The sequence below is a fragment of the Clupea harengus genome, chromosome 15 (assembly GCF_900700415.2).
Source record: "Clupea harengus chromosome 15, Ch_v2.0.2, whole genome shotgun sequence".
Lineage (NCBI taxonomy): Eukaryota > Metazoa > Chordata > Actinopteri > Clupeiformes > Clupeidae > Clupea > Clupea harengus.
Window position 1 is genome coordinate 2,124,081 of NC_045166.1, and position 25,554 is coordinate 2,149,634.

At 43.9% G+C, this 25,554-nt stretch overlaps 2 protein-coding genes across 2 annotated transcripts in view; one reads left to right on the forward strand and one right to left on the reverse strand.

Annotated features, from left to right (window-relative positions):
• Nucleotides 1-9,733, reverse strand: part of scara5 (scavenger receptor class A, member 5 (putative)) — a 48,291-nt gene extending 38,558 nt beyond the window's left edge. Inside the window, exons 1-3 of the mRNA XM_012823976.3 lie at nucleotides 9,179-9,733; nucleotides 6,180-6,292; nucleotides 2,986-3,114 (exon numbers count right to left, since the gene is read on the reverse strand). Of these exons, the coding sequence (XP_012679430.2) occupies nucleotides 2,986-3,114; nucleotides 6,180-6,291 (241 nt within the window). The 5' untranslated portion in view covers nucleotide 6,292; nucleotides 9,179-9,733. The remainder of the gene's footprint in view (nucleotides 1-2,985; nucleotides 3,115-6,179; nucleotides 6,293-9,178) is intronic.
• Nucleotides 9,734-10,189: 456 nt separating this feature from the next.
• Nucleotides 10,190-23,917, forward strand: LOC116223747 (sterile alpha motif domain-containing protein 12-like). The gene is made up of 4 exons (XM_031581595.2): nucleotides 10,190-10,316; nucleotides 11,637-11,795; nucleotides 12,138-12,275; nucleotides 20,869-23,917. The coding sequence occupies exons 2-4, from the start codon at nucleotides 11,669-11,671 to the stop codon at nucleotides 20,883-20,885; spliced, it is 282 nt and encodes a 93-aa protein (XP_031437455.1). The 5' UTR covers nucleotides 10,190-10,316; nucleotides 11,637-11,668; the 3' UTR covers nucleotides 20,886-23,917.
• The last annotated feature ends 1,637 nt before the right edge of the window (nucleotides 23,918-25,554 follow it).

Genomic DNA, 25,554 nt, shown 5'->3' on the forward strand with positions numbered 1-25,554 from the left:
AACGTGGACTCTATCCCTAGCTGTGGCTGTGCATTTTAAAGTGGGGCGTTTGCATAAGCCCTCTCTATACTGTATATCTATGAGTCAATCTGACACTAAAGGGGTCTGCAGAGTGCATAATGGGTGTACCATTTGATACCACCCTTCAGATACTTGGAAAAGGCCAGTGGTGCTCGAGGGTCTAGATTACAGCCACCACCTGCCACACCGCCACCCATATCCAGAGTCCCCCACCCCACACAGAAAGGCACATTGAAGCACACTTTTGTCTAATGTTCTCTGACTAGCTGGATTGGAAAATATGTCTCAACGTGAGCTGCTGGTTTAATGCTGGGTGAAACTCTCTCCGAGCTCCTTTCGTGGACTGAGCGTTTGATGGGGCGGTGTGCATTGTGACATTCTAGCCTCGGTCTGGACCCCTTAGGCTCTTCTTCCAGGGGGCTTATCTGAAACTGGGGCTTGGGGAGGCCGGGTCTATTCCCGCCTGGCCGTATCTTGGATCCCATCTGAGACCTCATAAATATTTAAGCGTGAACATAAAATGGAAAACAAATGTGGATTAAGAAGTGGATTGGGTCTGCCCGTGTTCACACTGGAACGTTGGCTGAGGACTGAGAATGGTTCCTCACCACAGCGTCGTATTACAACTGTGCAGCTCTGCGATGATCTACACTGATCTAATTCATCCCGGCAGTAAACAATAAATTGTCTCTTTTGACAGCTGGCACTACCACACAAGTTTCAGCCTTCTCATATGTATGCTATGACTTTGCTTAAAGCTGGCCATAAAAGCTGTCCATGTTAAGTGCCCTCCCTGAATCCTTCTTGGGTTGTAACTCTGCTTTTGAGGTCCCGGTGAGTCTGTGGGAAATTAAAGTGGGATTGTCATAAGAGAAAGCTTAGCCGTCCACATCCCCGCTGTTTGAGAACCCAAGAGGGCATGATGTCACAGGAGTTGGGAGAACATTAAGCCCATGTCCATTGCTTCAAGATAAGTCGCCGTGACTTCTGAAATTTGGCGACAACTGTTGTTCCATCCTTTCCATATGTTCTCTAGATTGACAGTTAGCCAAAGCTCAAAAGCATATTTATAACTCAGATAACATGGACGATAAAAAGTACACTAGAAGATCCTTACAATTTTCATCAAATTAACAACCTCCTCAACACCTCTCCTCAAAAGTAATGACCATTAATGTAGGCATTGCCGTCTGCAAAAGGCCATTTCTTAAGCATGTCCTGGTTTTCCAGTGCTCTTTGTTGGAAGTGAGGTCCCATTCACAGGAAACACAAAGTATGTCTCAGTACATGCGAGGATGTGTGGAGCCTCTGAATCTCTGGCATCTGCCCAACTGTGTCACATGATGGATAGATTTTAAAACACACACACACACACACACACACACTCACACACACACATGTACGCACAAACACATGTACACCCACTCACACACAAAAACTGACATTCTTTCTCTCTCTCTCTCTCTCTCTCTTTCTCGCTCTCTCTCTCTCTCTCTGTCTCACACACACACACACACACACACACACACGCACACACACCTTGCGAGGGATGAGAGCAACAGCTTTGACAGCCTTGATTAATGACAGTTGACATTCCCAAGACTACCCATTCTGGGATAGCCCGAGCTGATGCTTCAGCTACACATGGACATTCTCTGGAAACGAAGAGGAAAAGTGGGGAAAAGAAAGAGCCCATTTCTATAAGCCCAGTAAGTGGCCAGACTATTCACATGGGCAGGAAAACATACTGATGTGACTACAATGTCTCTTCATTCTGGGACAATATGAGAGAGGCCCCTGGGTGTGGCGCCATGGGTGCCCGCTGAAGCACGAAGGGGCGCCACAGAGGCCCGGTGAGGTGGTTCTGTCAATACCACCCTGCCCACCGGGATGCAATCCACCGTGGGCCTCCCCAGAACTCCCTGTCAAAAGTCACAGTAATGCACTCAGTCATTTACATGACAGGGGGAGAAGCGTGGTCTTCACGATTTTCAGCTGCGGGGAGGCTTCACAATGAGGCAAAGTGCACCAACCTCTCAGTGAGTCGTTTGTCAGAGAGAATTACCAGAGGAAAATTGATGTATTTAAGGTCACTGTGTGTGTCAACGTGTAACCACAGACTTGGGACTAGATGCCAGTGCAATTTTGGGGGGATGACAGCCTGTCCGTGATCAAAGTGCTTTCTCAGAAACCTTCCCTCCCAGGAGACATTTCTTAGAGCGATGCTTGTAACTAGTGCACTACAAATGAGCCTCCAACAGACGACTAAAGCTAAAGTACGAAGGCAAGCAAGAAATACAAATTCCCCTCAGTGATACCTTAGACAGGCAGGCTCAAATGTTTTCATGTGGAAGTAACTGAAGCGTTTTCCCATTCCCGTTGCGATCTGCTGGGATGGCTGATGTCATTCATTGCACAGGGCTCGGGACCAGGAGAGTACGCAAGCAGAGACAGATGGGCCAGCGATGTGGGCTTTCAACCCAGAAACCCAGATGCTCCCGCACATCTTAACTCAGTCTGTTTGAAACTCCAGCGAAGCTAATGGATACACTTCAACTGTGTCGCACACAAACTCAACACCTTTCAACATTAAGGAGAAGATCGTGCCACACACATGTCCCCAGAAGCCTGCACATTATTATCAACACCAGTGCTGCACGCACGCTCATGTGAGATGTTGTCTCTTGTGCTGTGTTGTCTACTATTGCTTTTAAATTATGTCTTTCTATTCTCTTGGTACACTATTGAAATAAGATGAACCACCAGTACATCATATAATGTCAGCATTAAGGGAACCTGACAATAAAATACTGGCAACCTTCAATGATTTAAATCTGACCATCTGGATGAGGACATCCAGGACATCTGCTTTGAGGACAATGGGACAACAACAGCAGCAGCAACAACAACAACAACAACAACAACAACAACAACAACAGTGACAGAAACACAAGGTCGCCTTACCTGCTATGCACAGCCCAAGAATGCTCAAGAGAACCAGGATGTACAATGAAACAATGGCATATTTGATGGCAGACAGGGAGTTGAGGTGGCCACAGCAGCTATCTCCCTTTCTTCTCTTAGAAGAGCAGGCTAGAGAGAGAGACACACACACACAAAGAAAAATAATTCACCTCAGAGCAATCCTCTAGATTCAGAAATGTTATACAAGACCCTGCCTAAGGAAATAATAACTAAGGATGGGTACAATAACACATCCTAAGGTGCACATGATCACTTGACAGCACTGCTTGCTGTTATTTCATTTAATTCGGAGGACAGTCAGGCTGTTTGGAGAGCTTGTCTGAGTCATGTTCCCATGGGCTCCTTGGAGTGTTTTTGTCAGCATGCATTATTTGTTTCATTGCTTTCAGGTGCAGACTATTTGATTGCTAAAACACAGTGGTAAACAAGCATAACTTCAAAACACACAAACATAAACAAGTGACAATTGTATACGAATACAATCACAAGATGGCTTTAAAGATTCACATACGGACATGTTTAACTCTGTCTGTGTACAGATACTTTGTTAAGCATTTTAAACAACAACGGGTCTCAGAACAACAAACACTGAACTGTGAGAGGGAAAAAAGTTCCCCTAGAATTAATATGGTACATAGATTTTCATCTTTGGCAGATGCAATAATATCATTCACCCTAGTTTGTTTTTGTTTTCATTCAGCTCAACCCTTTGGTGTCCTGTGCACTCCTCTGGCTGGGAATCAGACCCCTATTGTATTTCTACCCAGAATGCCACGCACTGCCATGTTTCAGAATCCATAGTTTTGTTATTGTAGCCTCTCCGAGAAACCAAACCAGGACCCTGAAAAAAGGGAGTGTTCAGTATGGGATTTATTAAGAGAGGCCCTGACAGGACTAGTCCCTCTGCCGGCCCTCCATCCATCAGATCCCTCGCCACACAGCCTCCACCTAATAACTGTAATAAGCCATTGGAGCGCTTAGAGTGGCTCTCAGTGGGTCAAGGATGATCTCTGAGACTTTTTTCCTCTGCTGACAGTTATGCTTCAGGATTTTGTGGGAAGGGTGGGCCTGTGTTGGAGAGATGTGGACTTGAAGAGGAGAAGTGAAGTGGGAGTATTGGGTTTCATTGAGGTAGTTTATTGCGTAAACGTCAGCCTCAGCAGAAAGTAAGGCCAGCAAACAACAAACACACAGGGAACGCATCGCTGCACCAAACTCTGACGCCAGATGAAAGCAGACTATGGCTCTGGATGAGACAAGCCACACACATCTGATCCACATTGGGAGAAATGATCCACGACCTCTTGAAATGGTTCGACACTGTTTCTCCTTTCAAAACTACTGGAGGTAGGTCTACGATAAATGGACATACCAATACTTGTACTTTCATTGTTCGTAACAAATCTCTGAAGAAGAATCTAGAAGCACATTGCAAACTTCATCCTCTCCTGCAGGCATTTTGATTTGCTTATCTGAGGACAGATTGGCTTGGCATCGCAGAAGGCATCCCTTTGCATCCCCTATTGTACAGCAGGCCACGGAGGACTAATGCATTATTCTTTCATTCATCCCATAAAAGGAAGGAGAGGGAGAGAGAGAGAGGGAGAGAGAGAGAGAGAGAAAGAGAAAGCAGCTCTATAAAGCACAAGCAGTCAACCTATTTTCCATAAACATACTTCTGCCTTCTCGGCAACATGGTTTCAATTGTCCTAAGACGGGTGATGTCATGCAGGCAGAGACAGACAGCGGCGAGTGTTCTTGGTGCTGCACACATGCTGGGCCTGGGACTCTAAATGCAGAATAATATCCATGGAGAAGGGGGGCGAAAAAAACACACACTCTGCCCCCAGTGATGAGATACACCTTTTTCTGTAGCTTAAGAAAACACAGCTGCTTTGGTCACACATGCGTTAAGTCTTCTCTGTTTGGAGAGTGGTTAAGCAATTTAAAGGGCTCTGGCACCTTACGGCTTCGCCTCTCTGGCTCTGGACATAATGCACTGGGACTTTTGTTGGACATGGCACATTGCTCACAATTTGTGGAACAATTAACGGTATGCCTTCATGCTATGGAATTCTGGCCAAGTATATTTATGGGCCAAAAGCATGGCAGACAAACCATATACGAATGCAGACTGCGCTTGTGCGCACACAGCCGGCTAGGCCTGAAAGAAATTGCGCTGTAAAGCAACGACGGATGGCAGCGCTTTGTCAAAAGCCATAGACTTCAGGCTTGAGTATCGCTGCGCGATATGTATACAATGGCAACCTTATGCATAAAACATTGGGTGCTAATCGTTTGCAGTTGTGTGTGAACTTGAAGCAAGACGGTCTACATTACTTGTGAGAGGATGTAAACAACCACATAAAATGTACAATGAGGTCTGGACATGGGAATGATTAACGCTCAAATGGACGTCATGTCTTTCGCTATATGTTTCAAGCGTCCAGGCGGAGTAGGTATCCTCTATGATTATTTACATGCTCTTGATATTTATATAGTTCCACAAACATTACATAAAGTCTGACACAGTGTCAGTTGTGTAACTCTAAATGTCTTATAAAACCCAAAGATAAGTAGCTCAGCTATGTTTAACGTAGTTCATTTATTTGACCCCCCTCTCTACATGTCTTTGATGATGCTTGGCTCTGAAAACAGAAACTCTATCTGCTGTTCCGCACTCTACATCTCTCATCCAATCAGTCAAGTATGTTCAGTCTCGGCTAGCCCGATGCCCAAAATGGAAGCTGGAACAAAAAGCAAACATTTTCAGCGAGGCTACACCTGTCCAAGCTCTCAACACTCTTCTTCGAGGAAACAGGGCACGACCTCTCAGCCTCCAACCGAGAAGCTTTTGCCAAAGCGTCATATTCCCCCATATTTATCTTTTCAATTAAAGCCTGACCCACTGTGAAAGTGTGACTAACTTGCTGAAACCAGCGGTGTTGCCCTTGTTCCCATGACTACACTACCCTGTCGAGCACACACTGTGCTGTGTGATACTCGAGAGGCAAACCGAAGCCAATGTAGCGCAATTACTGGGAAAGCAACGGAAGGCCTCAGACAGAGGGAGACTACTACAGTAAAGTTGTATAGCACACAGGCCAACCACAGATCCCTGGAACAGAAGAGCTGATGAAGTCACTCTGAGAAAGATCTAAACATGGCCTTACACTCTTCGCATAGGTTGAGTTTGGAGAGGTTGTGTCCATCGTAGGCCTCCTCGTAGAAGGAGCCGTTGTCCCGGTCCTGATAGGTACTCAAGTACATGGCCTTATTCTCCATACTGCAACAGAAGAAGAGGACAGATGATTACATAAGGGCATACATCAAAACAGAGAACAGACAGTGTCAACCACGGCATGTGTTTGTGGTTCTTTTATAGAACAACGGACATTTAAAAGATATATGGACACTTAAGAGATATACGGACACTTAAGAGATATATGGCCCAGCAGACGTCCAACAGCACCTCTGGCACCCCCAGGATGCACAGCATGATGCCAGCACTGATTCCAGAACAGTCCAAACGCAACGTAAGAGCACCAAGAATGCATTCTGTAGCCATGTTCACCACCCGCCCCGTCCAATCCATTTATAGAGATGATAATCAGCCACAGAGGGCCTGGCACACATTGGCAGCTCTTTACCATTAAGGAGACTTCCAATCCTTAATGCCTATTAAACATGGTAGCTGATTTTTTTTCCACTGCCTGTTGTCCTGAACAACTTGGACAAAGTAATTAAACATTAATCACTGCCAGTGACTTAAAGGGTTGAAGGGGGGGAAAAAGAGGATGAAGAAAGAGCTGAAGAAAAAGAGCTGATGAATGTGATCCAGAATGAGAAAGAAAAGAGCTTAATGTGCCAATAAAAGCTTTGGCCAGGCTTTCCTGACACAGAGAGTCTCATAATGTTCAACAGGGTCCTGAATCTGTTTAGCCATGTTTATAAAATGATAATCTCCACAACTGTTGGGTTTGAACATTAAAAGTCTTTTCAAATGTCATTATGGCCCAAATTCGGCATTTTTTCTTCTCCACAACATATGGCCGCCTGACAAGAAGTTCCCCAAGCACACTAAGAGGGCGTGGCAAAGCATTTGGACAACTTCTGGACAACAAGGCTTGTGTTGGTGAAATCTTATCCCAATATAACACACCTACACTTATAACAAACACGAGACAACTTATAAGCCAATTCTATATCTAGTCTCATGCTAAATTATATTATTTAGTGGCAAACTCAAATGTTGTTTAAGCAGGGCTTAATACTTTATACACGAGTGTGAATGTCAAGCTCCAGATCCACTGGTGCTGCCATCTAGTGCTGCCAGAAGTCTGCAGGGCAACACACAGGCAAAGAGCCTCCACTTCAAACATGCCCGGTTCAACAGCTGTTGGGTGAGGAAAAGAGAGAGAGAGAGAGAGAGAGAGAGAGAGAGAGAGAGAGAGAGACAGAGAGAGAAACTACACATTCCTGATCTATGGTCCTTCCCACAGTCTTGGTGGATTAGTTGACATCAGCCCATGCATGAGAGAGAGAGAGAGAGTGAGACCAGAGGATAGATATGGTCTTTGGCTGCGACCACAAGACCTGCTGTGATAACAACACAGCATCATGCCTGCCACACAGCTTTGCCCCGAGCCACAGCGGAACCTCCACCACATGAGAGGGATTATTTTGCCCTTAAACAAGTGCAACCAATGAGAGGGGCTATTCTGGGGTATCAAAGAATTTAGACGAATAAAGGTTTGAGTGAAACCAGTGGCTTTTGAAATGATGACATACTGCGACCCTCGCGTTGTTACTGGGCGCACATGGCTGGAAAACGCCTGTGAACGCCACAGTCTGACTTCAGAGGAGTGGGGCCATTAATAGCGCTTGTTCTGAACAAAAGGGATGTGAAGTACAGGAACGGACGAGGGGCTGTTTAGTGAAGTCATTAAAAAGCGTTCAGTCTGGACTTTTTCATTACGCTTAAAGGGGCAGGGTGGGTGTGCGGGAGGGGGAGGGGGAGGGGGAGGGGGGGGGTCTGTTGACATTTCAGCTCCAGCCTGACGCACACTCTTGTGCTGCTAGGAGACATGGGTTTGACCACCAATCAATGTCAGCTGAGATGTTGACAAAGTTCACCCTTTCACAGCCTTATCACACTCCAAATCCAAATCTGTCCTTTTGACTCCCGTTGAAGAAGCACACTCTTGCATTTCCTTATCATACTCCTGTTTTTCACTGTTATGCCAAAATCACCTCGCCTCAACAGCAAAAGCTATCTACCCATCCTGCTGTTCCAGTGCTAGATAGAATCTCTGACAACAGCTGACCGCTACCAGATAAGGACTCTCAAAATGAGCCTTATCTGAGTTGGGTCTTGTGACCTGGGCTATTGTTGCCCAAGCGAAACCTCAAAACCTGAATGGATGACTTGTGGCCAGCCTTAATGAGGATAAACCGCAGTGGAGAAAAACAACATCCCTTGTAACCAGAACTTCAAAGCCCAACACTGGCATCTCATCAATCACTCTGAGCACGACCAACAGCTGTGTGCTGTTGGGGGCTCATAAGTGACGTCAGATCTGTGATCAGTGGCATTCGTTCACTTACATTGGGTGTTATTAACATCCACTGGGCGCTATTAACATTTGAGAGGATGGACCTCGTCCAGGTGAACATCTGTTTGGAACCCAAGGGAGTTTAGGTATGATATGTAGCTCAAAACATCGCATGTGCCACTTTTGAGAGACAGAGAGAGAAAGAGAGATGTACTGTCATCCATAACATTCCATGCACAACCACACTACATTTAGACAGTTCTTGAAGAGAATTCTTGGTGTGTGTGTGTGTGTGTGTGTGTGTGTGTGTGTGTGTGTGTGTGTGTTTGTGTGTGTGTGTGTGTGAGAGAGAGAGAGAGAGTGTGTTGGGACCTTATTCTCAGCAGGTAACTGGTCAGTCATGCATGTTCTATTATTGCTGACAGTAGCACCACAGTGCAAAACACACCAAGGTGTTAATCAACCTGTTGCTTTGCACCTTCTGCCATAACTAATGATGCTCTGGAGAAGATCTCTAAGGGCACATTTTTTTTGCACCAGCAAATCATACCAGGCAAAAATACATAGACAGCAAAATGAGTAAATGTCCAAGTATGTAAAAAAAAAAGCTGACTTACCTGTAGGTAGTTCAGTGTGAGTTTAAGAAATTTGCACGAGAACAGCCTAGATGTTCATTTACATGCATAGATTCTATTCCTGTTTGTCACGTCTATTTTCCGAGTGCAGTCATTAGAACATGTTTTCTCTGTCAACGGTGTGGCTCAATGACAGAACGGACTCGGAGACGATGCTGAAGTCAACAGATGAGAAGCCGGACGGTGGACAGAGCAATGCACTCTTGAGCGCGACTTCATAAGTTATTTCCGTACTTGCAAAGTGCAGTGAAAGCATGAACGCTGCAAGTGACGTTTATACACGCCGAGGCTGTCCCTAATTACTTATGTCCTTACCTCATTCTACAGTCTCCAGTTTCCCGGGGCAGTGTCCACTTTTGAAAAACTTTTGACATCCCATTGCACCAACACGCCCTCTTGTGGCTTTTTTACTCTATGGCTGACGACAACTATGCCTAAAGAAATACAGGTTCCTATTCACTATGTTGGATCACAGAGGATTTAAACCATCCTGATCTTAAAAATAAAACGTTTACAGAACACATTTAATGGCGGTCAAAGTACATATTTTCATTCTACCGTAACGCAAAAGTGCGTATCAAAATTCCCAGCATAATTCCATTTCCATGCAACAACACTTTCAGTGAATTATCTAAATCATAGAACCTATCGTTTGTTTACAAACGTCTGACCAACAACCATAAACCTATCGGTGAGCTTTATTCAACAGCACAGCACAGGCCAGTACAGCTCAATACAATTACACTAGAAATATCTGAAAAGGTGGTATGTTGTCGATCCCATTATTGTTGCTTTAAAGTAGCCAAACCATTCCACAAACTTATCACAAACTTAGTGATTAGTTAGTTCAGTTCAGTTCACTTAGATTAGTTCATCTGTTTTTCATGGGCTAATTGGCAAAACCCTATCACTATAAAACATGCAATGACGAAAGACTATACTTAGCCTAAACACTACCTATGACACTCTATAGGATAAGCTATTCGCAAATGACAGGTGAGTCTCTTAGGTGACTATCATTGTACAGTGTTGGCGTACAGCCAAAATGCTGTGCTCCTCCCAGGTGTGCGCAGATGAGTAGCGGAACTCGGGTGTGGCCTCAAAGAAGAGGACGGGACAGGTAAACATTGGGCTTTTTCTTCGTTAAAGACCGTACTTTTATATTTTCTTTCAAGTTGCTTTTACTGAATGGGTACAAATGATGTGGTTTAAGTGGGCCACGTCGCTTAACGACGATGTAAGCAATCGAAAACTGGAATTTGGCAGACTCGACATGTGTTGGCTAATTTGTTATGAAATGTACTTTGATAAACAAAGCGTTGTTTTGGCTGTTTACATAGCAGCTATGAGTGGTTTGTCGCATCAGTTGCGCACTCGTTCAACAAGAATTTGATTGTTGCTGGTGATTGCATGGCATTCCTCGGCTGTTTTCATATCCTCTTTCATTTTATGGCATTGCTGGTGATCCATCCAAGAGATGCCATGAAAGCAACGGTAACTCCTAAAATGCAGTTAAGCAGTTAAATGCGTTCAGGAGGGTTGTAGATATGAACTGTAATGAAATTAATATTTACAGTAAGGTCCCATTTGTTTCTTTCTGATTGGAATAATTTCGGGATCAACATTTGTCCAAAACTTTACATTGTGTAATTACCAAATGGATCGCTAGGTGGTACGTTTGTATCAGTAGACCTGTGGCATTGCTGTCAATAGTCGAGCAGTTTATACTTTGGTCCATTATATAGCCTACTACCTTTTTAATATGAATACGAACATCTGCTGTGTTCGACGTGAAGTATGCGTTCGTGTGATTGCATTCTAACGTAATGCAAAGGGGCTATGCATTCCCGTTACACTTTATGCTTTTATGGTTTACCTACAACGGGGCTCCTGTTGTTTACCACACTCCATCTATTTCGTTATAGGGTTTACTGAACATGATTATTTTACTCTGCCTCGAATATTTTATTATACTTAAAGAAATCCTCATTTGCTAAAATGTACACGCTTTGTTTGCTTAAGCAAAGGTCCTTTAAGGCTGCCATGAGAAATAAAGGCATTTTGTTGACCCAAATAACATTCAACACCAATCTGAACAGGTTCAAAGCAGTGATTTGATAAATATTATCGCCGTTGTGTCATGAATTTCAATGCTGGACTCTCAAGAAACATTTCCATCTCACATACTCTATTGAGGTCAAGCAGTGGCATTGTTTTTGACCTAGAACGTTCTCCCTTTGGACAGTGGTCAAACCAACGAGCTCAGTATGCCTTCTTTTTAAACCTCACATAAACAGAGATCTTCTTGGACTGGTATACTGACTAATCAAATTCCCCTTCAATTCCCAAAGAAATACCGTTGTTGTCACTGATAATGCATAATAATAATTGCAGCATTACTGATTCCGATTGTATCTCACAATCGATAATGTATGTCTAGTTTGCACTAAGGTCACATTTCAAGAGGTCCTCATGGGGTCCTCCAAACGAGTGTCTAAATGGACAGTGGACGAAGTGTGTGACTGGGTGAGGAAGCAGTATCTCTGTGACTATGAGCAAACCGCCCTGCAGCAGGCAGTACTCACCCATGCCATCTCAGGTAGGATTCACCTCTGATCATTCTCAATAGTGTGCCATATCAGAAGATAAAAAGATCCTTCCTTTGACTCCCACATTTGATCTCTGACGGGCTTAAGATATGCTTAAGTTTTAAATCTCATCGATTAATAACAGAGACAGGAGACATCATATGTTTGTTGTACGTGGAATTCTCGTAATATTATTTTGTGATTTTATATTTTGTGAGAAAATGTTTGAGTTTGTTAGTACTGCTGAATGTCCTTCTGCCGGAGTGAGACAGGGTCACTGAGGTCCCTCAGGAGGAGGACACATAAGGAGGACTTTATGTTCTGGGTCTCACCTCCTTCGGTTCACTTGGCAGGTCGCGCTCTTCTGAGAATGAGCGAGCACCAGCTGGACAGGCTGGGTATAGAGCCTGAGCTGCAGCAGGAGATTCTGCAGGACGTGTTGCTCCTCAGGGTCCAGGAGGAACTGGAGAACCTGAATGACATCTTCACTGGTAAGGGACTGTAGGAGCCATTTGGGTTCATGTTTTAATCTTGTGTGGGACACTAGATGGCGCTCCATTTTAATTAGGCTTACACAATATAGGGGTGAAAGTTCATGCAGGTATCAGGTGTTGCTTGACGGAGGGAGAGCACACACACCTTTTTGACCGCTTCATTTGTATTTGCAAAGGTCTGTTCCATGTATATAAGATGCAAGTTTGGATGTATGGACATGCTTATGGACTGGATCTTACTGTGAGAAATAAAATTTGCATAACCAAGAACGAGAACGCAAAATTGGAACTTATTTGACATCTAACAAGCGCGTCAATTAAGTGCTCGGTCAGCAATCCCTCTGGGCTTAAAGTATAGACTTAGCCCATATACAAGTCAAAAAGGTTACTGCTCCACGTTACCGACGCAGTAGATTAGGCTACAGCCGCGTTCGAACCAAGCCAAGACCGTTGCATGCAATCGTGGATTGTAGAGAAAAGGACATCACGTTTGTTCATCCAGTCAACAACAACACATCTGTGGACAGCGCGAGGACGGCGTTCGTATTGGAGTCAACGTTGCTTCACGTCTCTGCGAATCTAAAGGCTACCATCACAGAAATCAACACTTCGTTTCGAAAGCCAACTGGAAATTCATCAGACGCATGGCGCCCAACGCGAGGTATGTGTACCGCTACTAAATTAATGGCCATTCGAGTTTTGTGTACACACACTGTGGGGCTAAAAATCCAACGCATTGGTGACAGTCGGGTTGGGGAGGATCACTAAACTTCACGTTACTTTGTTGCGAACTTGTTGCTAACAATTGAACTGAGATGTACGAAATGGCGGACACGCCCACTGGGCCACCGGCTGATTCGAACAATGTTGCAAATGGCGCTGATGCGCAAGTGGACAAAGAAAAACGTGTTGTAACATTAACTGCTAAAGCGTTTGTTGAAAAAATTGAACGATTGCAAAAGGATAGGAGGGCTAAGCTTAACAAAGCGAGCAGCTTAAAAAGAAAGATAAAAGAGCTTATACAAAAGGGAAAGAAATCACAGGTCCAGTGTGCCTTTAATGAGCTGCTTAAAGTATGTGATGAAGCAAAGAGTGTTCAAGATTCTGTGATTAGTATGTTACCTGAGGTTGAACAAGAGAAACATGATGTGTGGTTTAAAGCCCAAATGTTGAACATAACTGAATGTATCACACAGGTGCAATTATGGGTATCAAGTGTTGAACAAAATGTCCTCAATAGTGGCGAACAAAATGTATCTGATTATGATGATGATGATGATGATGATGGCATCAACCCTGATGACAGTATCTCAAATGTAGGCAGCCAACACTCAAGCAGGAAGAGTGCGTGTAGTAGTGGATCAAGCACTACTTCCTCTGCAAGAGTTATAATAGAAGCAGACAAGGCAGCGCTGCTTGTCCGTATGGCGGCGTTAAAGGAAAGGCATGCTTTGGAGGAGCAAGAACAGCAAATAAGGAGGAAAAAGGAACAACATGAACTGGAAACCATGCTTGCTGAGTCTGCAGCTAAACTTGCGGTGCTACAGGCCTCTGATAGTCGGTCAAAGGTATCCAATGCAATGAATTCTTACCTGGAGAGGGAAACTAGAAACATGGAACCTGTAAACAGATTGGACCCATTGGCAAAGGAATTCAATCTTATACCCCCAAGCAGACCCCAGCGGACCCAGCAGTTGTCGTTGCCAGCAGCCAACAACCCATTAACAGCCATAAGGGTGCCTCAGAGTGCTAGCCAACACCTTGCAACTAGACCAAAGGAGGGGACTAAGTCAAACAGCCATCATGCCCTGGAAAGGGAAACATTGACGCCGACTCTGGAACGTTCCCATCCCAACACTCAACCAACAGATCAAAGTCACTCTGGAGACCTTCTCATAGTAATGCAAAGGCAAAATGAAATAACATCCGCACTTGTCCAACAACAACGCCTATCATCATTGCCAGCAAGAGATATCCCCTTGTTCGATGGAGATCCTCTGCAATATATTTCCTTCTTGAAAGCATTTGAACAAGGAGTGGAAGAGAAGGCCAGCAAGGGTGACTGCCTCTACTACCTTGAACAGTTCACTAGGGGACAGCCAAGGGAGCTGATCCGTAGCTGTCTTCACATGACACCTGAGTATGGCTATGCTAAAGCAAAGCAGCTGCTATGTGAACATTTCGGCAGTAAGTACAAGATTGCTGTGGCATATATAGAAAGGGCTTTGTCCTGGCCCATAATAAAGACAGAAGATGTAAGCGCATTGCAGGCTTACTCTCTTTTTCTACGCAACTGTTGTAACGTAATGGAGGAACTACAGTACATGCAAGAGTTGGATATGCCAAATAATATGAGGGCAATCATGTCTAAACTGCCATACAAGCTCAGAGAGAGATGGAGAACCATTGCATTTGACATACTGGAAAAAACCGAACACAGAGCCCTGTTCAAAGACCTTGTGAAATTCCTAGAAAGACATGTCAGAATAATATCAGACCCTCTGTATGGTGACATAAGTGACTTAGCATCGGGAATGAATGAATCTAAGGTTTCTAATAGGCCAAAGTCCCATCAAGGAAATAGGATCAAGGGAAACAGCTTTGCCACAACCATTACACCTATGGAATCGATGGAGAATAATGGAGAGCGGAGAAATGCATCGCAAAGACATGACTCTGCAGTGGCGCTAGGCTGTGCGTGTTGCACTCAAGGTCACTCATTGCAGCAGTGTCAACAGTTCAAACAGATGAAACACAGAGACAAGCTGAGCTTCCTTAAAGAGAAAGATCTTTGCTTTGGCTGCCTGTGTGCCGGGCACAGGAGTCGGAACTGTGAGAGGCGGTTGACCTGTAGGTCTTGTGGAAAAAGGCATCCTACTGTACTTCACATTGACTGGAGAGAGACAGCCAATGCACCTACAGAACCCGCCAAGGAGTCAGGTGTCCAAGTACTGACAGCATCCCCGAAAACTTGTGGTCAAACAGGGGCCGGAACGGGATCGCTGCCTGCTTCCCATCCTGCCAGTCCAAGTCAAGTCCATTAAGGGAGACCAAGTAATTCAAACGTATGCCTTCTTAGATCCTGGAAGCTCCGCAACATTTTGCTCAGAGCAGCTAATGCGAAGGCTCAACCTTGCTGGAAGACAAACTCATCTTCTCCTACAAACCATGGGACAGGAAAGAGTGGTGCCAGCATACTCGGTCTCAGGCCTGGAGGTGTCCGGAATCAATGACAACCTTTTTTATAAACTCCCAGAAACATTCACACAGAAGAAAATGCTGGTAAACTCAGTTAACCTATTGAACGAAGGAGATTTGGCAAAGTGGCCCTACCTGGCAAACATTAAAATCCCCAGCATAATGGCGAATGTTGATCTGTTGATCGGAAGCAACGCACCCAAAATGTTGGAGCCCAAGGAGGTTGTCAACAGTAAAGGCGATGGCCCATATGCTTTGAGAACAGCCCTAGGCTGGGTTATTAATGGTCCTTTACATGGGAACAACAGCAGTTCCGGAGCAGAGTGTCGGAGTACATCAGCCATGGTTAATAGGATCTCTGTGTGCAAGTTAGAAGAAATGTTAGACAATCAGTACAATCATGACTTCAATGAGAGGGCTACAGAAGAGAAAGGGTTATCAAGGGAAGACATCAAATTCATGGAAATTGTGGAAAGGTCTGCAACCCTTGAGCATAATCATTACTGCCTGAAATTGCCTTTTAGGAAGGAAAAATTGTCTCTGCCTAACAACTTCCCTGTGGCGAAACAAAGGGTTCTCTGCTTGAAAAGGAAGTTCCAGAAAAATGAGCTCTTTTTCAAGGAGTACAGTTCATACATCAATGAGATGATTGATAAAGGATACGCAGAGGAAGTACCTACCCAGCAGCTGAGTAGCGGCCACAGCAACGTGTGGTATATCCCCCACCACGGAGTATATCATCCAAGGAAGAAAACTCTACGAGTGGTGTTTGACTGTGCTGCAACATTTAAGGGAACATCTCTGAACCGAGAGCTCTTGCAAGGTCCCAACCTCAACAGTACGCTGCTGGGAGTTCTCCTGAGATTTAGGCAGGAACCAGTGGCAATCATGGGAGATGTGCAAGCGATGTTTCATCAAGTTCAAGTCCCAGAAAAGGATAGAGACTTCCTGCGGTTTCTGTGGTGGCCGGAGGGAGATCTGACCAAACATGTGGCTGAGTTCCGTATGACTGTCCATTTGTTCGGTGCTGTATCCTCCCCGAGTTGTGCCATATATGCTCTGAGGAAAACAGCCGACGATAATCAGGCCGACTTTCCAGCAGAGGTGATCCAAACAGTCAAAGAAAACTTTTATGTGGATGATTGCCTGAAGAGTATAGCGTCTGAGGAGGAGGCCATCCTTATGGTCAAGCATCTGACTGCCCTCTGTCACAGAGGAGGGTTTGCCCTGACAAAATGGAGCAGCAACAACCGCACTGTATTGCAAATCCTGTCTGAGGAGCATAGAGCAAAAGATCTCAAGGAGCTAGACTTAGACATGGATAAACTTCCTGTCGAGAGAGCCCTAGGCTTGCAATGGTGCGCTGAAACGGATTCATTTAACTTCAAGATGGAAATCCATCAAGCATCTCCCACCAGACGTGGAATGTTGTCAGTGTCTAGTTCAGTGTATGATCCACTTGGATTTCTTGCACCTGTCCTCCTGCCTGCTAAGATCATGTTGCAGGAGCTTTGCAGAAGAAACTTTGGATGGGATGAGACTGTCCCATCTGACATCCTTCATCACTGGGTAAGGTGGATGGAGGAGCTGGATATGCTATTTGAGTGGAAAGTGGAAAGATGCATTAAACCTAAAGGCTTTGGAAACATCACACATGCTCAACTCCATCACTTCTCTGATGCTAGCGAGTCAGGATACGGGACAGTTACTTACCTCAGGATGCAAAACAACAGACATGATTTCCATGTGGGATTCCTGACGGGCAAAGCCAGAGTCACCCCTTTAAAGGCAATTACCATCCCCCGCCTTGAGCTCACGGCTGCCGTGCTTGCCGTTCGCATTGATCTGATGCTGAGGACAGAGCTGCGGATTCCATTGCAAGAATCAGTCTTTTGGACGGATAGCACGTCCGTGCTCAAGTATATAAAGAATGAAGACAAGCGCTTCCATACCTTTGTGGCAAACAGGGTTTCAACTATAAGAGAAACATCTAAAACTTCGCAGTGGAGATATATCAGTACCAGGGAAAACCCAGCAGATGATGCATCCAGAGGAGTGAGGGTTGGAGACTTCATCAATAACAACAGGTGGATTGGCGGCCCAGGGTTTCTGTGTAAGCCAGAAGAGGACTGGCCAGCCAATACAGTGGATACTGTGATCGAAGCCAATGACTTGGAGGTCAAGAAGGAAGCTGTTGTAAATGCAATTAATGTGAGGGACTTCCTTACTGGTACCAACCGTCTCGTCGCCTACTTCTCAGACTGGAGGAGATTGAAGGTAGCAGCAGCCTGGTTCCTTAAGTTGAAAGGGATACTTCAGCGCAAGATTCACAGAAGGAAGGGGCCCGAGGCCATTGATGCACACAAACAGCGTGTGATTGTGTCAGGAGGAAAAGCTCTGTCGGCAGATGATCTGCTGGAGGCTGAACTTGCTTTAATTCAGTACTGTCAACAGCAAAGATTCAGTGAAGAGATTACTATGTTGTCAACTGAGAACGGTGCTGTAAGCAGACAGAGTGTTCTATACAAATTGGATCCACGTTTGGATGGCGGCCTCCTGAGAGTCGGAGGGCGGCTGACTAAAGGTGCCTTGCCAGAGGAAACTAAACACCCACTGATAATATCCAAAGACCAACATGTAGCTACTCTCATTCTGAAGCACATCCATCAACAGCTTGGCCATAGTGGTCGTAATCATGTGCTATCCACACTGAGGAGACGGTACTGGATCACAGGTGCAAATTCAGCGGTGAGGAAAATCATCACTGAATGTGCTTTCTGTAGAAGACACAATGGTAAAATGATGGAGCAAAAAATGGCAGATTTGCCAAAGGAAAGGATTCTTCCTGATCACCCACCGTTTACCAATGTGGGAGTCGACTACTTTGGACCGATAGAGGTGAAAAGAGGACGAGGTAAAGTCAAGCGCTATGGCGTGATTTTCACCTGTTTGACCAGTAGAGCGGTCCACCTAGAAGTAGCCAACTCCTTGGATACAGATGCATGCATTAATGTTTTCAGACGATTCACCTGTAGAAGGGGTCAAGTGGTTCATATTCAATCTGATAACGGGACCAACTTTACAGCGACTGAAAGAGAATTAAGGGAGGCACTCTCATGTCTGAACCAAGCACAGATCGAAGGAATGTTGCAACAAAGGGGAATCAAGTGGAGCTTCAATCCTCCAGCAGGGTCACATTTTGGCGGCGTCTGGGAGCGTGTGATTCGCATGGTAAGGAGAATCCTGAATGCAGTGCTTCGACAGCAGAGGCTAGACGATGATGGACTTCATACAGTCATGTGCGAGGCAGAGGCTATTCTAAATGACCGACCCATCACCAAACTGTCCGATGATCCAAATGATCTCGAACCCCTGACTCCTAACCATATCCTGCTTATGAAAGGAAAACCATCTTTACCACCCGGACTGTTTGAACAACATGACCTGTACGTCAGACGGAGGTGGAGACAAGTCCAATATATCTCTGACCTCTTTTGGAAAAGATGGATACGTGAATACCTACCTTTACTGCAGGAACGGCAGAAATGGAATCAAAAGAGGGGCAATCTTAAACCTGGAGATATTGTAATCATCATGGACCCTACTGCCCCACGTGGTTCTTGGCCACTTGGAAGAGTCTTGGAGGCTTTTCATGATAAAAGGGGGTTTGCCCGATCAGTACGTCTGCAGACAAAAATGAGCATCATCGAAAGGCCTGTGACAAAACTTTGTTTGCTGCATGAGTCATAGGTTAGCCTTAACTTGCGTCTTCATTTTACCTTGCTAATGTTTCAAACTTGCTGAGTATCTATAGGTGTGATTTCACTCTGCCCTCTTTTCTTTATGGCTCCCATTGGTACGTGTTGGAATTGTTATGTCCTGGCCATCACAATTAGGGGCCGGTGTGTAGGAGCCATTTGGGTTCATGTTTTAATCTTGTGTGGGACACTAGATGGCGCTCCATTTTAATTAGGCTTACACAATATAGGGGTGAAAGTTCATGCAGGTATCAGGTGTTGCTTGACGGAGGGAGAGCACACACACCTTTTTGACCGCTTCATTTGTATTTGCAAAGGTCTGTTCCATGTATATAAGATGCAAGTTTGGATGTATGGACATGCTTATGGACTGGATCTTACTGTGAGAAATAAAATTTGCATAACCAAGAACGAGAACGCAAAATTGGAACTTATTTGACATCTAACAAGCGCGTCAATTAAGTGCTCGGTCAGCAATCCCTCTGGGCTTAAAGTATAGACTTAGACCATATAGGGACATTAGCAGGACATTCTACCCTTGTTCATAAAATGTAGTATCCACATCCAGTCACTGCAACTTGAGAAATTGAGATCTTGAATCACTGTACTGATTCAAGCATAGACCAAAAAATATGTTTGTATTAGCTTATATCATAATATAAAATAATGATAATGAAAACAGAGTTTACAGGTATTAGGCTGATTCATGTAAAACACCCGTTTGCTGATGTTTCAGTCATTCTTTTGACTTGACATCATTGATAAAGTGGATCCAGTTGCAGCATTAGTAGCATTAAAGCATCTTCAAGCATAGCCCTTACCCTCAATGATTTTCAAATGCAGTACTATTTTACCTTAACCTAAATAACTAAGCTTGCTGGTGCAGCACCAAATCTACCAGGCTTTTTCTCTTCTCCAGACTAATGTTTTTCTGTAAATACTGAGGGCACAATATGTGGACTGGAATTGTCAGGCAAGATGCATGTGAGCCTGGCATCATTTTGATAATAAGTGGACACTGTCATAAGAACAAAATACATTTTCTTGCATTAACATTATTCATATTGAAAACTAGAGGTGGGGACAGGCATCGATTAACATTTGTCCACTGTGTCATTGGCCATATTGTTGGTGACAGTTGTGTGTCCCTTTAGCTGCCCGTGCAGCGTCTAAGTGATGTGGTGTTCAACTGTGAAATGAAAAATGGAGCCACAGCATGTTATTGGTTGAGTGAGTCGTAACTGAATCCCATCAGCCGGGCTGCCAAACAAGCACCTCGACTCTTCACCTGACTCGACCCGCACAGGCATGCCTATCCTCCAAAACAAATTGCTCTGCCAACCAAACAGTAAACACTCTGATATTCCATTTTCATTGTGATAGGGGGTGGACCAAATCACACAAAAGAAAAGAAAATAACAGAACCCATGTAAAGCAGGCCTGGTCTCAGACTCTGATTGTCCTCGCCGACTTAACACAGAAACCCTTTAGTAGAGAGACGAGGAAGCGTGTGGTGTTAGACGAACATGTGGAGAGAATTGGTAGCAGGATGCCAGACTGTGATGTGGGTGACTGTTGTGGTGGATTAGGATGGCGTGTTCAAGCTAAACAAATGTTCTGTCTTTGCTCCACAGAGTGTTTTGCATCATGACCGAATAGACTGTGGATGTGGGGACTGCGGAACGTTCATTTGGCCTACATCTGCTGAAGATGACATGAACAGGGAGCATCCTTTCACTCTCAGGACTGTGGGCCCGGACAATTTTAGCAACACTGTTTTTTTGTTACACTGTCTTTCTGCACACCTACACAAAAGCCTCAAAAAGATTCACGCTTCCACAAAAGAATCTTCAGATTATGCAGAACAGTTGGGCACGGCGTACAACACAGTTACCCAGGTCAAAATCATCCTCAGTAGTTTGTCTGACATATTTATGAAGGGGGTCATTAAAGTAAGGCCGTTTCCCACTGGGTCCATTTTGCTGATCCAATTATTCCGAGTATTACGTTGCATTATTTGGTTGCGGACCACGGTCCATTTATGTCATCAACACGTAAGGAATGTGCTGATTTTATTCACTAGTGTTTTTCTTCATCTTTTTGTTCATGTGGTCATTTTCTCTCTGCCATACATGATGTGAGCTGCTCAGGTGAGGTTGTTGCGGAGACAGGCGGCAATGTGAAATGAATTTGTAGCTTTGTTTGCAGAGCATACACACATTCCCTCAAGCATAAATTGCCACATAGCATGCCCCCTTAATCAATTTTTTAACTGGTTAGCGTTTTAGACAATTGCATGTTGTGAAATAATTTCACATTTAACAGTGATTTATTTATGGTGGGAGAAATTGGGATCCATGAGCGGTCATAAACAGCGTTTGCTTTCTGGTTTTTGATCTGTTAACTTTCTCTCCAAATTCAAACAACACTGGAGTTCAGGTCATTTTCTGGAGGATTTGGGTACAGTCCATGATGTGCACCAGTTCGGAAAACAGCTTTGACATCAACCGAGCTCTCAGCCTAAAGGGACCGTACCAAAAGCTCTAGTGAGAAAGCACCCTAAGTATGACCAAATTAAAAAAGACTGTTAGATTGGCTAAATGACACAGTTGAATACTGTCATTCAGATCTGATAAATCAGTGGCATGAAATACCCTCATTAGAGCCCATAATAATAGAAATGGCTGTGTAGACTCTAAGGTCCAAGTACACAGGACCATCTCTTAGGTCAGGTCCTGTCTGCGGCTTCAGCCTATTGGGAGTTATAGGTCTATCAGCAGGCCGTCACCTCACTTTATTTATACAGCAAAAACAACAGGAGTTGAACCAAAGGGCTTTTCAGTCGAGGTAGATAAATTGACAATAAACATATACATGAATAAAGGAATAAGAGTTAAAAAGACTAAAAAGAAAATACGAAATATAAATAATACATAGGAATACAAAATAAAACATATGGAAGGATTAAAAGTGAGAGGAATAAAAAAAAATAGCAATGTAATATTAGAAATAAGAATGGATTAGAAGAGAAAGGAATAAAACTGGCAGTAAAATAAAACACAATAAAGGAACAACAAATCAGAATTACGAGTGAAAAAACAGAACAGCCTCAGACTGAAGTAAAAGCACAACCTCTCTGACTTAACTAAAGTGCAACTAAAAGGGACACGTAGTTAAAACCCAGAGAAAGCCAGCTTATAAAAGTGAGCTTTTAGTCTGGTTTTAAAAGTCTCCAAGCCGGCAGCAGATCTCACATCAAATAGGACCAATAACAGTAAAGGCTTGATCATCGTTTGTTTAAAAAATTAGACCTTAAAGCCCTTGATGGAACATAGGGGTCAGGAGATTTAAAATATAGGCTAGAGTAAGGCAATTCACAGCCTTAAAAGCAAACAGTTCAATCTTCAGATGTATCTAAACCTCACTGGGAGCCAATGTAGTGCAGCTAAAACAGGTGTGATCTTGGTCCTAGTTAATTAAGAGCCTAGCTGCTGCATCTCGGACCGCTTGCAGTTTGGAGAGTGATGCCTGGCTAACACCTATAGTATAGTACACTGCATTACAGTGTCTGGAAGACATAAAAGCATGGACCACCTTTTCACAGTCTTTGGGGGGAAGGAAATTCCACACTTTAGCAATTATTCTTAGTTGATAAAATAAGGCACTAACCACAGAATTGATCTGCTTATCAAATGTCTTTAACGCCTAGGTTCTTTACAACAGGCTTTGTGTTTGATGTGAGTGGACCGAGGACACTGCTGAGGTCTGTGGACACACCGCTAGGCCATTGGTTGTCCCTGGAGTGTCTCCTTACCAGAGATGGCATTGATTGTAAGAGACTGTATGCAATATGTTTTCACTGATGTCATGCTTTAACCTAGTTAATCATTGATATTGTTCGGTATAATATTCCAATTGATCTTTGGAGTATTATCTCATTTGTTCATAATCAGATTGACTACACCTTGTTTTGTTCATTTATTTATATATATACACACACACAAAAAGAATACAATCTCCAGTGCCAAACTAAACAAATAAAAAAGAGATGTAGACAAAGAGCAGAGTAAGTGGAGAGCTGTACCAAATCAGCACATGGAGGGAATCTGAGCCTAGTTCAAAGGAAAAGGGGGGGCATAAACCAAAAGAAATGCGAGCGCTAAATCTGTTTATGTTTTAAATCCTTTCCGCTTGAAGCAATCCTCTTGCTGACTCTGGAGTTTGGCCCGCGGCCCTCTGATACTGTTAGCCTGCCGCAGCTCACTGAGTCCTTACATTTTAGGGACATATTAGAGTACCTGGCCAACGCAATTAAACAGGGAAGAAAACTCAACACTGTTTCCACATCTGAAGAGTGTGAGCAGTGTGGCCTCTACTGGAGAGTTAGGTCCATGATTACTATAAAGTTCATTCATCAGATAGACGATTGTACATTCATTACACTGCCAAGAGACATGTTATTTGTACAGTGACCTGCAAGTGTCAATAAATGGTGTGTGACCCGCTGAACTTACAGACTCTGATGTCAGGGAGTCAACAAGCTGACCTAAAAGAGTGTGTTGTTTAGAATATTCCTGAATACTTAAATGTTACAAACCCAATGCATAGAAATAGAAGCTACATTGTGACCAAGTAATGTGTTTAATGTTAAAAACAACTTAAATAAAATAATAAATAAGTGTACTGAGTTGTTCATGTTTAACTAGGTTTTATAAATGTGTGCGTCACAATATAATTAAGACTTTAGTCAAACTCAAGCTATAGTAGATATTGCTTTATCATACCTGAAAACAGAAATGTATTATTAACTTTCCTAGCTAATGTCATTTTTCGCAGTTCAAGTCTTGAGATTTGGAGAAACAGTAACAGTAAACAGTCACAATAGGTGACAACAGGTACAGTATGTAGAAGCACAGTAAGAACAATCTGGTGATCATACAGTATGCATGGCAGGTTTTCTATTAATTTGACAAAAGCTTCTGAATATGCAGTCCTAAAAGATTCAACCCACTTCCCAAAACACTCACAGCACACTGATGGAGCCTGATGCCAGCGCCAACACTTGTGGAGGGACCAGGGAGACAAAGTCAGGTTTTGAAGATTGATATGATACATATGAATGCAGATGAATGACCTCTGCATAGATGGAACAGAACAGACACAAGTTTACTGCCCCCCCTGACAGAGAACCCTGCATTTGTGGTGTCACTGTGGAGGTGATAAAACAACTAGAAGAAGCGTTACTAGGCAGGGGAATTACTAACAGCAGATTCTTTTCTGGGGGTTAAAAAAGCACTTCAATTTCACAGGTGGCATAAACAGGGACAACAGCAGTAATCCCTCAACCCCTTTCCTCATCTCTCAGAATCTTTTAGAACCCAACCTTGCATTATTACAGCACATCCTTGCCACCGCCCAAATCAGGGTAAGGCTACTGTTTTGCAACTTCTATTTTTCTAGGAGCCACACCCTGCTTGCTAAGAAGTCTGCCGTGCCAACAGGAAGTACTGCACTGCTCCGACTCCACACTGTTGACTGTTTTCCTCTGACTCACGCCCCAGCACCACCTCCCCGCCCTCTACGAGGAGAAGTAAGTGCTGAGCCCATGGCTACAGCGTCCCACGGGGGTTAGACCAAATTAGGGCCCTTGATTAATATCCCTCCTCCTCCGAGATGCGTGGCATTTGATTTCTGCCTTTCAGGGCCACAGTGCATCAGGAAAGGGAGGAAAAAATGCTGACTCACATTAAATGTAAATCTACCTCAGGGGGAGGCACTAAATCATCGCTGACAGAAAGAGGCCTGTGAATACTCCAAAGGTTAGCGAAGCCTGCCGTCAGCCCGACGACAGAGCTGAAGAAAAAGCACAGATAGAAACTAAATCTCGACGAGAGAGAGAGAGAGAGAGAGAGAGAATTTTTTTGAATTTTAAAACAAACTTTATTGTACAACAACTGAGAGCACCGTACATCAGTACATCAAGTACATCAGTTATTCAAACATCGAGCAAAAGAAAGTTCATTATTTGTTACAGAGCACAGGGCACCATCCGTACACCATCTGTCTGTGAAAGACTCAATTGCCCTTGTTAGCTTATAAAAATGAAAATCAATAGTAATTCTGGACTTTATTAAGTTCTTGAAAACAGCTATAACATCATCTCCCATGTTCTGCTGGACTTTATTTTTTCGGCTCATATAAATAGCAAGCTTGGCCTGACCAACAATAAAATGAATAAGCTCACATTTTGTTCTGTGTTTCTGATTGTAGAAAAAACCAAGTATAAACCCTTGTTTGGTAAACACAATTCCAAAAGAAAA